The following is a 14228-nucleotide window of genomic DNA, read 5'->3' on the forward strand; positions in this document are numbered from 1 at the left end:
CACACCAGCTACTTTTTACTAAACTTTACTAAAGTTTAGTTTAAAATGTTAAGATTTTTTGGGGGTCTTTTTAGCCCCAGTCAGCACATTCACATCTGATCATCTGCATAGCATTTCATCGTGTTCCATGTCAACAGGGCATTCTTTTTTCTTTCTGCTGTTTCTACTTGCTTTTAATGAGTGCTTCTCATAAAATGCATGACTAAAGTTGCATTTTAAACAGTGGGATCAAAAAGTTCTAAGTATGCAGGAAAGTAAATTCAGTTCCACAGGTTCTCGTGATCAAACCTTTAGATCTTGTTTTCACTAGTAAATTACACTGTTTAGAGTAGTTCTAAAATAGTCAATCAATGCTTATAACTGCCCACTGTCACAGTGTGATTCACAGCTTGTCCTGAATCACTCAGCAGTTGCTTTTAAGTCCAAGCAGTAGAAGTCTTAAGCCTGAAGTTTAAGCATATGATTGAAGATTTTGTTAATCAGCCTTCTCCAGTATCTATGATTCCTAGAATGTAAGAAATAGACAGTATTTCAGTTGAAACTGAGTTATATCAATAGTGCTTTAGATCTCTTCCCCACCCATAAATCAAGGGACGTTATATTTACTCGTTTGAAAAATAAAAGTATGTAATAGTATGGATGACATCTGAACAGCACCTTTCAAAAGTCTAAAATATGTGAGGTTTGAATGTTAGATTTCATTGTAGATATAAGAAGGAATACAGAAAAGCATTCTGTGCTGCACTGCTTCTAGTAAGTTTAACAGCTTTTACAGAACTTGCATGTGTGTGCCCCTGAAAGTGTCTCCGTATGGAAAAGGGTAATTTTGCTGATGTTTGTCTCATTTCAGTCTTCCAAAGGCCTGGGCTATGTGGTTTGAATGCTAAAAAAGAAGATATTTGATCCTTTTAAAGATCCTTTTAAAAGGAGACAGCTAACTTTTATCTAGATCCTTCTATTTAGTTAGTTAGTAGGTTACTCTGCTGCCAGTGTATGGGGTTAAACTCAGTTGATTCAGCTGGGCCAAACACACAGCTGAGTCCATGAAGAAGAAACAGCATGGATACTTAGATGTGTGTGGAGAAGAGAAGAATGAAGGTAGGTGGGGACTCCTTCAGTACCCATCAGCTATTTAGATTGGCTTGCTCCTTCACAGGAAGCCATACTTTAAACAGAATTAAGGGTACAACTTTTATACTCAAAGCAGTGGAGTTCAGCAACAAAACATTTCAAAGTTTCCATTAATCATGTTGATACTACCCTCAGGGAGATTTTTATTGGTTACTTTGTTAGTCAGCTGAGTAGAGACTGTATTTTGCAGATTTTTTAAGAATATATTTAAAAAGAGACCCAAAAGGATAAGATTTCATTTCCCACCAAATACAGATTTATTCTTTTTTTTAATCAGGGATCTTTGATAGAAATCATGTAGCTTTGTAGTTTTCCGGAAGATTATAACTGAATCAGTGTACAGAACTGATGTCAAAAGGTATAGATATGGAGAAGCTACTAAAGGAGTTCAAGTGGTAGTATTAAGGCTCAAAAGAAATTAATTTCTTTTGCCTTTAAATTGCTACTTATAAAAACTATTAGCCAAGCAATGTGGTATACAACATAGAAATGAAGTTACCAGGGTTAAAACTACTAATGTCAAGGGAATGCAAGAAACGAAAGTTAGCATTTAAAAACATCATCAATTAAAATGTTTTGAACAAACAAATAGGTGTTTCATGCCCTTATTAGTCATGAAGTCAGGAGATGTAGGGGAGGTAAAGCAATTAAAAAAAAAACACACCAAACGTTATCAGTAGTCTAGGAGGAGTTGGTACTTCTGACCTGCAACAGAATGGGTATAAATAACATCAGTAAGTATCATTTACTTCTCATGTATAATGTTTATTAACTCATAATTCAATATGATCAACATCTACCCTTTTTTACCTGCTTTTCTATTATCTAGTTCCTGGTCAGGGGCGAGGGGCCAGTTCCCACAGCTGACAGAAGCTTCTGGAAGGTTCCCGAGGCCTCTGCAGAGCTTGCTGCCGCAGCTCAGGCAGGACAGCCCTCCCTGGACAGGATCCATGGCGCAGAAGCAAACGGTGCGGCTTCTGAGCCCAGCAGCCCCTCGCGGACAGTAATGGTGGGGGACGCAGGCGGCTCAGCTCCTGGGTACCCTGAGACCATCGACTTTAACTTTGGAGGAAAAAGAAGCCAGTGAGGTGCCCGCTGGCCGCGTGCTTTTCGGGCAGGAGAGGCAATGGCAGTGTGGGGCGGGGAGCAGCCAGGGCAGTGCTGTGTGCCATGGTGGCCCTGCAGGGCAAGGACCCCTACAGTGCCATCTCCACTGGGAAGGACCTGCTTTCAGGACACTGGAACACCTTGCTGCAGGGGAATGGGGAATGCTTCGTCCAGCAGGTCTGGGCAGACCAGCAGTACAAGGGCATGGGACGCTGCTGCTTCGTGTGTGTCCCCAGGGAGCAAGGTTGGGGGCCCTGGGGTGCTCCCCCATCCCCATGCCTTGCCCTGTCTCTCCCAAACCTTGGAAAAACAAAAGCTTTTAGAAATGCCTTTGATCTCTTGGGCCATTGTGGGTCTTGGGCATTCAAAGGAGTATGGATACTGGTGGATGAGGTGGTGCGGAGTGGGTTACTGCTGGGAACATCCTCACAGAAGTTTTTGGTTTATTTGGTAGTAGCAAAGGCATGTTCATTGGTATGTGTAGGCAGAATAAAATACTTGTTTTCCTTGTGATAGTTTTACAAAAGCAGAGTGGATTTGGCGTTCTCATGTTAATGTATAGGAAAGCATGACCAAAACAAGAAATGAAAACCCAGTTTTGAGTTTTCTTGAAGGAGTCTTTGCCTTCATCCATGGTAACACAAGAAAATTCAGAGGTTTGAATGAAGAGCATGGCTGTGCGTCACAGAGATGACTTCATTGTCACTGCTTAGCAAAATGTAACATCTGCAAAAATCTTCAGATATGTTATTTTTTTTCTTATCATCTGCACCTGCGCTACCTCCTCAACTCCATTCAGCTGTTTATGCATTTATCTTAGTGTGCAAAGGGATCCGTTCTTTAATTTAGAACAGAATAAAAAAACACTGCCATGTTTCCAATACCTGTATAAACCGCTTGTCATCGCGTTAATACATAGTGTGAGCACCCCCTATGGAAGCAAAAATGCATAGGCAGGCTACTTCAGGAAAACTGTTTATATGCAGTTCTGTGAAATATTCTTCTATTCTGCGGTTTACAGGCTGCATTTTATGTAGGTATCCCTAGTCTTAGAAATGTATCAAGTAAGAAAGTTGAAAAATCTTACCTATTTCTCAGCATTATTCACATTTCACTTGTAGTTTTATATTCTCTGGTGCTAACGCTAAATGTATACATCTGTTGGTAAGTGTCAGAATAAATCCCAATTTCCAGTACCATATGCCTGAAAAATAAATGGCCTTGAAAAGCACATTTTTGGCCTTTGTTCCAGCTCATACCAAAGCAGAAACAATGGAAGGAATATTGTATAATATACTTGGTGTAGTATAAACTTTGGAAATGTTATTTTAAAGATCCATTTCTTTTTCTGCAGAATTTTTTAGCTTTTGGTGTGTCAGTTTGGCAAATGTTATAGGGTATTACCCAACACAGGCTCTATACTTTGCTTTTAAGGACAAACAGAAACAGATTTTCATGTCCAAGGTGAATAAAGAAAAACAGGTAAATATTGCATATGACTTCTGCTTAATAAACAAACTAGATCTCGTAGTTGAGTCACCATCCCTGGAGGTATTTAAAAGACATGTAGATGTGGCACTTGGGGACAGGGTTTAATGTTGGACTTGGCAGTGTTAGCTTTACAGTTGGACTGTATCTTAAAGGTCTTTTCCAATGTAAATGATTGCATGATTCTATGGTCAAGAGCTGTGCAATTCTTTCTTTCAGCATGGTTGGTAACTAGTAGCGGTATATTGCTAAGATTTTGTAATGAGCTTATTTTATAACAAGAGGAAGAGTGAGCATGGCTTCCTGTGTAGCTTATTGCTGAAGGTAATGAAATCTCCTTTTTGATCTTTAAAGATTAATGACTTTGAGGTGCATGTAAATAACTGCTTATAACTGCAGTCAGAATTTTCAGAGTTTTGTTCAGGACACGTAATTATTTTGGAGTTAATTGATGCGCGAGTATTAAGATGGATATTAAAAATCTTGGATGCAGACACCTATGTTTCTGGGCTTTGTCAAACCCCCCAATTACATTCTTACAGTTAAGATTGCATTAATGTGCTCCCTAGTCTCAAAAAACTTTATGTTCGTAATTTCACTCACATGAAATTACAGCTGCTTGAATGTGTGAAGTTATTGGGTTGTGTCCCTCAAGCAGGAATCTCTTTAATCTTTTTTTCATATTATTTTCTTGATAATCATTAGTATCTGTGTCAGAAAAAACTTAAGTGCCTATTACTGCTGTAGATAAGTAAGGATTCACACTGAAAACTGGTTTCTTGCACATGTAAAGCTAGAAATGTACTTACCAATAGTTAAATAGTTAATCTTAAGAACTTAGTTTTGTACAATGCTCCAGTAAAAGACCAGGTTTAGGTTATAGCTCAGAAAGGCAATTAAACTTTTGGGCTATACCATCTTACGTTGCAATTCTGTGTACTTGGGAAAAGTCCCTTAACATGGATGGATTCTTGAAAGACACAGCCATGGAATTAATTACAAGAAATCTTGGTCTTGGAAGTGAAATGTTGATACTGGCGTTTAACAAATTACATAAAATTCATTCATATGAGCAGAATGGAAAATAAGTTATTCATATCTAATTTGTGCAATGTGAAAATAGCTGGAAAATCTGCTTTATTTGTGTCTGTCTTAGGTTATCTGTTTTAGGATTTCTTTGGTTAGGTTTTGATAATGTAAACAAAACTCCAATGTTATGTGATTTCTCGTGTCGACAGTTTTCTACTGCAGTGCCAGAAACTTTTCTTGCCACAGGCTTTTCTGGTGGTGCTGACCAGGAGGAATGCTGGCAGTTATTAAGGTTTGATTAATCTCCTTGTATTGCATGCAAATTCTTAAGCAGTCCTTTTTCAATTACAGTAATTTTGTATGTAAAGAGTTCAAGGTTTCTATTTTCTTTCTTTTCTTACAGTGGAAAAAGTAATACGTGCATGATGTAAATAACACTGTGTTTATAGTTCTTCAAATCTCCTTTATGTCTCCTAGAAGTGTTTCCAGATGACTTACATGTGTATGAGCTTGTGATTCAAATTTTAGAAACATTCCATGAATAGCAGTCAAGATTAATTTCTTTAGAGGTACAGTATTTAGCAAAGTAGCATATGCACTGTTGAAGCTCAGTGGGTTTGGATGCTTTCTTAACGTGTTTTGTGCAGGATAGGAAATGGTTACATGCATTAGTTGTTGCTTAGCTGGATTATCTTTAAAAAAATAATAAATAAATTGCTAAAACCATTAGATTGTAAAGTGCAAAGGAATTTCTGTTAAAGAAGACAGGCTATATCTACATGTCAGACACTTGGTACTGGTACAGTCAAGGACCTTCATATTGCAGCTGCCCCCTCCCCTGCTTGCTACTAGAACTAGCAACAGGTTATGCAGCAACATGAGCTAGGGCAGGTTGTATAGAAGTATAACTAATAAAATATTAGGGCAGTTAAGCTATGCACCAGCAACTAAAAAGTCATTTTGAGTACATCTGCATGGCCTGCGTTTACTACACAAGATGTACCTGTGATGCCATTTTAAGTGGACAGAGTGATGTCAGATATCACCACCTAAAATGGTACGCAAAATGTTTCTTCTACTGTGATTAGCTTTTTCTTATTTGGTAAATAAGTATGGGCGATGCTGAAAGTAAATGCAGTGATTTTTATGTTTCCCCATTCCCCCTTCATGGAGAGTTGATGCACAGTTGTTGTATCAGTTAGATCCACAGGCCAATTGTTATGGAGGAGTGGATAATTATAGATAAGAAATATATTAACTGCTGTCGGGGTCACAAGCGCACCGTATTGAAAAAGTTGAAAAAGAAAATAGCTTATAAACATTTTTTAATAAACGTAAAAATAGCCAGGAAACCTTACAAGTGGATATTCTGAAAAAAAACCACCAGTATAGGTCTTACTCTAAGACTGCTATGTTTCTTGAATGTTTTGTAAATACTACAGTATTTTAGATAGTTCTTACTCTTCATGCTTTGAAATTTCATGTAGTATTTACAACAAAGGTCAGTATTATGGTATTGTAATACCGTATTTTTATAACTGTATACAGCAATTTTTGCGTTTCAGTTCTGGAAATGATTTTTGAAAAACCTGGCTCCTGGCAGAGCAGCAGGAATGACATCCATGTGCATATGGTACCTGTTAGACTTTGCTGTGGATGCTGGGAAAGGTAATGAAATCTCTTCAATGGCAGTTCCAGTTTTAACTGATGTGCCTCAGGTTGTTTATATTTACTTCATTTTAGAGGCAGACGAATTTTCAACAGTATTAGAATTCTATTACTTAAAAATTTACCATTGCACAATTACAAATGTAAAAGTATTAAGAAATGTACAACCTTTATTGAAGAGGATGAAGGTGAGTGAAAGAGGATTCTTTGGAAACAGTGCTATAGCACAGCTGTCAAAGTTTTGCGCTATCTTTAGATTCTGTATGGAAGAGTCTAACTTAATTTTGCCAATTTTGGATGCCGGAAACCAAAGGAGTTTATTTTTCCCTAACCTGTGGTTTATTGGGTATCGTTTAAAGTTAACGACCATCCTTATTCTATACCAAGAATGTTAACTGAAGATTTTCAACAAAGATTTTGGGTAGTACATGTCTCTAGGTATGTGTTTCATTCACTCAAATAGATAAAATTAATTTCCCAAAGACAGTGTCTGGAAGGCTTTGCAGCAGGGAGAAAGAAATCTCTGCTTTCTGTATCATTGTTGGCTTTCCTGATTTGCCTGCAATGGGCCAAGTTAACTCTAGTTGCTGTCTGTGCTGTGCAAGGTTGTCCCAGGAGTTGGCTGCTTGACTTGACTTACTACTTTCCATGTCCGTACTTGGGCTGAATTAGTGGGTTTTTTGTGATACCTTCAGTATAAGAAGGTGCATACTGTGTAGTTCTTCCTTCAAAGACTAGTTCATTGCTCTTCAAAGACTAGTTTATTGCTTGCTGTCTTTTCACCTGTGGAAAATCCCAAGAGCTTGGGTGTAATTACCTGTGGAATGTGGAAACAGATTAAAAAAAATCTACAGATATAAAAGCGGATTTTTTAACTTTGTCACAGCTTGTGGCTAGTGTTCCACTATAGGAAAAAGGTGAAACAAATAACACTTCTAATAAATTTGAGTAAGAACATGTGGGGAGGAAGTGAAAGCATGGTATTACGTAGAAAAAATTATTTCCAGAGAGAGGGTAAGAGAATTTGTATATAAGCATTCTGCTGAATGAGGACAAAACTGGAACGGTAGTTATCTGACCAGAAAGTGTTTCAACAGCGGGATACCACTATCTGTTTTCTGTCTTCAGAAACTCTCTTCATCCATCCATGCATCTCAATTTCTTCTTTATGCTTTGTTCATAAGTGGACAAAATAACGATCTACTATGTTTATGTGTCTCAGTCATGCAAATTAGTTTGTATGAAAAAGAAGGGCTTCTGTAACGCATAACAATGTGCATAAATATATTTTATATTAGGTGCTGCTGAGCAACCATTCCAGGGACTTGGTGACTGTATTATTAAAATTGCAGACAGATAAGAGTTCCTGGCCTGCACCAGGGTTTTGGTGTTTCACTACAGAGACTCATTGTATACCAAGCCTCCTATTTTGGATGTTATGACACCATTAAGGTAGCTCTTACAAACAAAAATGCACACATTTTGAATCTTCATGGTATTTTAAAAATTTATTATGAACTAATGAGGGTGTTTGTTGCAGCTTTTGTCTTTACACTTATTTGTGCTGAAAGAGTGTATTACTGAAGAGCCAAATCATTTTACAGTAGAATTAACAGCAGAGATTATCAAAAGTATATTTCATATCTGCTGGATTTGACATACATTTTATAGAATTTGTACAGGCTTCCATTTTTTTATTATTATTTTGCAGGGATTATTGTCAAACTCGATAAATTCCTTCCTTTTTCGTTGCTCAGATTGTGACTCAGAAATGATTGTCTTATGCTTTACACACTGTCAGGAGACACATGATGATGCAGGTGCAGTCTAGCTTGCAATCCTTTTCTGAAAATTACTTGCAAGATTTTTGAAGTTTGGTGTTCTAATTGAAGCACTGTATAGCCTTATAGCAGGTTAGAGACTATTCAGAAAAGTGGAAACGTCTCCAGAAAGAAAAGAAATAAAATGAAACAAAAGTATTGTGGGAGCCTGGTAAAAGTATAATCAGTTCATGGCTTGGTGAGAGCTTTTAGTAGAAAAACAGAATCTGTTTTCTTCTTCCTACTCAGAAGCCAGGTATTTCGACTAAGACAGGTTTGTAGGTAGAATAATATCCTTTATTAGCTCAGCTAATGCAGTTAGAAAAACGGTCTTTGTGGCACACAGCTGTTCTTAAGGTATGAGGTAGAATCGGTGATCTTCAAAGCTCCGTACAAGCTGAGAATTGCTTCTCAGCATGTGATGGATATGATAGTGTATTATTAGCAATTAATGTTGGATCTTGTTGCTAGATATTAGGTAATTTTACTAGGTAGTTCAATAGCATTTGAAGCACACTTAGTAATATAAATTCTTGTTATGAAGATCATCCTCAAACACAAAATAAATAAAAAGAAACCCACAAAAACTCTGAAATCCTGAAGATCCGGAAAAATCAGGACCTTGTTCTCTGCATCCCTGAGGAAGTTTTGCCATCTGATAATAGAAAGGAGTTCTTAGTTCCAAAGAAGTGTCTCTACATTTTGTTTCAGGAGTATCTTCTTTTCTCTCAGTATTCCAGAAAGTCAAAAGCAAATCGGAATAAATTTTGGCATAGAACTTGCTTAGGTGCTTTCAAGAAATGCCAGGGGATATGTAGGTTCTGACACAATGCATGCACACCTCTGGTAATCTGTCCTAAATAACAGAAACCTTGAAGCTTACAGTGGGAAAACACCATTAGCACTGCTGATTTCTCTTCCTTTCAGACTATGTATCATTTCACTGTCTTCAGATTCTGTTTTATCTGCTTAGTCAGCAGTAGGCCTACAGTTAATGCGGTCTTTATTCCTAAGTACTGTGCCTCATGAGGCCTTACCAAAGAATTGCCTGTATTTCTGGTAATTAACTTACCACTAGGACAGAGAATAGTATCAAGATTATTAAAAACATAAATTTATAATTATATGAAATAAGATAATGAGTTTACTAGCACAAAAGATGAGAATGGGAGGTTGTATATATGTTGTGGATGTATTAATGTATTTCATCTGGTGTCCTTGTTTCATTCATGTAGTTCTGAAGCTTCAGGTACAAATAAAGCTGATAAGAAACTGGGGAAAATCATACTAATGATGTGTATTCTGATCCAAGAGGAAGCCCTGAATTAAATACAGCACCATTTATTTCTTCAGTGAAAAGTATATTTGCCAGATGAGGTAACTTTCTGAAATAATGAGCACAGTACTGTTACTGCTTTCAGCAAAGCTGACTTTCGTCAGCTAAGCAGTAGCAATCATTACCAAATATCCTTTCATTTGCAATCATGTCAATTCAAGAAAAAATATTTTAAATGCTTTTTAGCTATGTTACAATGTTTATTTATATTGATTTATGTGACTGTTTATCATAGATGTATGTCCTGCATTTATTATGTTCAGGATATCTATAGTGATCTCATATCTTGATTCCTAACAGAAGATGTAATAAAATGTAACCCTGTCTCCATCAGAAAATTCAAGCATCGCTTTATTAGTACCAGAGTATACCACAAAGGCCTAAAGTGGGCAAGAATATCCTTCTGCCGTTGTAGAGTCTAGAACCTCATCTTGATACTGCAAGTGGATTTGACTTAAGATTTAGCTAATTTAAGTGAGATCTTCAACAGGAAGTAAAAAACCCCCACCAACTACTGTCTTCTTTCCAGTTGAATGTCACATAAAGACAGAGATTTGGATTAATCTCTCAAAAAAAATTGTCAATGTTTTTTGCTAGTGAAGACAAAACCCAGTGTCCGTTCCTACTACAGTCTTCAAATCCTGAAGAGACTGCAGTTCCAAAACAGGAATGGTTTGACAGTTTACCAAGCAAAAAACGCTTTGTCAGAGCTGTGGTGTTACGCAGAGTATCTGAGAGATCTGCTGTCATCATTATGCTGAGTTCCACAGTGGGCAAGAGTGTTTCCCACGTGCTGTGCCGAGAACAGCTACACAATGTTTCTCTGGGCTGTCTCTACTGTTGGGGTTTTCAAAACTTAAAGGAGCTGGCATGATACTGCACTTGGAAAAAACTGTAAAGGGGGAGTAGGGGGTGTCAGCACTTCAGCTCTGACTTGCACAGAAACAGCCACGTGCATGCATGTGCACGTTCACTGATTGTCATCCTTTACTTCCTTCACCTATAAGCGCCTGAAGTGAGTTTTAGTGAAAATGGTGCTGAGGTCTCCAACTAACAAATGCTCCTTTTTGCTTTGTTTTCAACAAGCAAATTAATGCTCAGAAATCAGGTGGGCTAGATGGAAACTGGACTGAGCTCCTTCTCAGCCTTCCTGTGTTTTTAAATAGTTGTGCTAGTCAAGACCTGAACAATTTTTAGAGGTCTCTATTGATTACTAATGAACTGAAATCTACTTGGTATAAAAATATTTCGATGGTACTAAGGAAAGAAAAAAAAAAAAAAAAGAGCTGTGGAAGTTTTAATAGCATTGAAACAATTCAGAGCACTCTTAGGACTGGAGTGACCTCATTTAATTCCTAAGCCTTCTACTTGCCCAGTAAAGCTTAAAAGAAGCATCAGAAGAAGGATCACAACCTTTCTAAATTTAGGTGTTGGAACCAGCTAACAGAGTATTACATCAGATAAATATTTATTAGTTAACAGATAACTCCTTTGCAGTAAGTGAAACATTAGGAAGAAGTTCCTTAGTGTTCTTTCCTAAAGCAAGACAAATTTGCTAGGCATCTCCGCTTCTTTCTTAGTGCAGTGCAGTAATGATTTGTCCTTATTATTTGCGTGCAGAGCAGGGAGACTGAATGCCAATATAAAGGAAACGTTGACTGCTTTATGAAAATATATGAGCGAGAGCGGCTGAGTGCTTTCTTCCGTGGAGCATTCTCCAACACCCTTCATGGAACAAGAGGAGCCATAGTGCTAGTTCTTTATGACAAAATTAAGGACATTTTTAATCTTGGTTGTTTCGGAGAGCTCAGGATCTGATTAAAATAGCGAGGGGACCTCTGTTTTGTTTGTACAGCATACATGATAGAATTCTCATTGTTTGCATAGCATATTTTTAGTTTAAATGTCACATAAGCAATAATTCTAAGAAATTATTTGGTTTTGTTTGTGTGTTTTTATGATAAGCATGTACTAAATCAAATAATTTGTTTTCAGGGAACTTAAGAACACCGTTTGCATTTCATTCAAGAAATGGATCCAGGAAAATACTTGCCTCTTGTTTAAAATTCTCAGTGTTTCCATTTTATTCATACTAAATGTTACACATCTTGAATTTTAAATTGCAGCTTGTAGCTGAATGTATTTTGATAACAGCAGTTTCCCTGGCCTGTTAGCAGAGTCCATTGTAAGTACACGTACATATCAGCCTGCTACAGCTTCTACATGAACCACAGTAAAAAGAAATGCAGTTTCTAGCCCATTGATGTGTTTTCATGATATTTTAAAGCACAAGTCAGGACAGCAAAGGAGTTTAAATTTGTTGTTTTTGTAAAAAAAAAAAAAATTGGCATTAAGAAATACAGCAACCATTTTTTCTCTCTGTCCCATTGCTCAAACAACATTGAGAGGACTGTAGTCTGTCTGGCAGCGTTTTAAGCTAAAACATAGCCCAAAAGTGTAGAGACCCAAGTACCTAGAGACATAGAACACTTAATACATTATTTCTTGAGGAAATTTAAAGTGATTGAGGATTGTTCTCATTATTGAAGATAAATCTTACAGTGTACATAGATGAAACTTAATTTTTATTTCTGAGTTAATAATTTTCAATAGGGAAAGGAAAAAGAAACCAAACCTTGTGGAATATTGATAATTTGGGGACCAAAGAAAGCACTTAGGAGACCTTTATTTAAATGTTTGGTTTCAAAGAAATTAATGCTAGCAGCATTCCTGAGATGTCTCCACAACCATTAAATTTCACACAAAACTCTTTAACTCCTTGAGTTAGTACAAATATTTTTTTAGCTGCTAAAAAAACAGATGTGATCCACAGGCCCAGAATTGCAAAGACTTGAACAACGCCAATTCCAAGACAGCTATAGTGGCAGTAGATGATTGTGGGAGGATATGCTTAGGCAACTTTGTGGCTAATCTGACTTCACTGAATTCTGTTCATACTTGCAGACTGGGCAATCAGTATGACACCAAAGCACACAAACAAGACTTTTATGAAATACTTTGAGTTTGGCTTATTCTGCTTACAATCTTATCTCCAACTCCTAACAGTCTTACTCTTGACAAAGCAAGGAAGAAGTCCATTGGCACTTCCTTGTCGCTATCATGTAGACACACACATCTACGTTCCTGACTGCAGCTTGGAATCGGCTGGCCAGGTTGCCAGAAACAATGCTGCAGTGGCAGCATGAAGCTGCGTACAGGCTGCTTTATCCTGCTGAGATGCGAGATATGCCAGTGCGTCTGCAGCGATGGCTTGTCCCCCTGCTGCAAGGTTGCACAATTTCTTCTGGGCCTGGTTTAGTAATGTGGCATAGCCACACAGGAGTATTTGCATATAATCTCTTGGCCCAAGGTTTCTTTTCAGTCAGGAGTTAGCCTCGGGTGGTGCTGCAGAAGCTGGATGCTGCAATACCTTGAATCACCGAGAACTGGTTTTGTAACAGAGATTGAAACAGCAAAGCAGAAACCCAAGCTGGGATTTGTCTCCCTAGCTCCTGCAGATGGGACTGGACCTGGTTTGCCTTTCTGATCCTAACACGAGCAAGGAAAACAAGGTGGTTAATTGGTTGTGCTAATAAATAATAGTTGTGTTACAAATACCTCTATTTAACCGTGGCTTCTCTTGCTTCTGGAGGTTTTAGAGGGAAACAGCCTCTGTCGTCTTCACCAGGAAAACTCTGGCTGTACACCATTGAAAACAGTAACAAAGGGAGAGAGAATCGAAACTCTTGACAGGATGCAAATCTAGTTCAGTGGCTTAACACTTACTTTTTGTCTCTCCAGCGCAACAAAACTGTGCAGCACAGTGTCACATGCTGCATCAGAAAGATGTCATATTGCTCTGTGAAATGGTGACATCATTTTTAGAAGTAAAAAAAAAAAAATACAGAGCTTTTCAAGCCTATAGGTATGTTTTGTAGCATTGCAGCCCCCCCATACTCAAAAAAGACACCCATAAAAAATGGGGTAACTGCAGTAGGGATACTCGGGTTTCAAGACCTCTTTTCTCTGGGGAGGAAAATGACAAATAGGAGGGTGCTTCTGGCAGTACGCAGGCACAAACTGGCGACAGCTCTTCTGTATGTGTTGGCAGCGAGAGGGGGATAGACGGGGCTTCAAGGTCTGAAGTCTCTGCCGGTCCCTGGCACCAGAAGCAATCCCCAGCTCCGTTTCAGACACCAATGCCTGGGTTTCATTTCTGATGGCCAACCTGGCTTTCCCACACAGGGCTAACCCCGCACCGTGGGGCACCGTGGGGTGCCCAAGGTGCCCCGGCCATCCATCACCCCCAGGAGCTGGGGGTGTTTGCCCCGCTCCGCACCTCTGTGGCGAGCAGGCAGGGCCCTGGGCCCCTCAGGCGGCAGGGGGCCCGCAGCCCGCACCTGACTCACCACGGTATACCAACCGGCCTCATCTCTGCCCATCAGTAATTGCACTGGGTTGTTATAATCGCGTTCAATTACTCTGTGTTGCAACCAACTCGTGTGTTAAAATGGTGGGCGAGGGCAGGCAGCAGCGCTCGGCGCTGGGGATCGGCTGGGCTGGGCTGGGCAGGGCAGGCCGGGCCGCGCCGCCCGCCCCGCTGCCGCCAGGTGAGGGAGGGCCGCTACCGCCCGCCGGCTCCTTTAAGG

General features: G+C 38.9%; 1 protein-coding gene across 1 annotated transcript; it reads left to right on the forward strand.

Annotated features, from left to right (window-relative positions):
* Positions 1-56: 56 nt before the first annotated feature.
* SLC25A31 (solute carrier family 25 member 31) lies at positions 57-13943 on the forward strand. The gene is made up of 5 exons (XM_080400842.1): positions 57-2747; positions 3573-3832; positions 6321-6423; positions 7776-7997; positions 11181-13943. The coding sequence occupies exons 1-5, from the start codon at positions 2302-2304 to the stop codon at positions 11395-11397; spliced, it is 1248 nt and encodes a 415-aa protein (XP_080256968.1). The 5' UTR covers positions 57-2301; the 3' UTR covers positions 11398-13943.
* Positions 13944-14228: the final 285 nt, after the last annotated feature.

This window comes from Falco punctatus (genome assembly GCF_963210335.1).
Source record: "Falco punctatus genome assembly, chromosome: 1".
In the NCBI taxonomy this organism is placed as follows: domain Eukaryota; kingdom Metazoa; phylum Chordata; class Aves; order Falconiformes; family Falconidae; genus Falco; species Falco punctatus.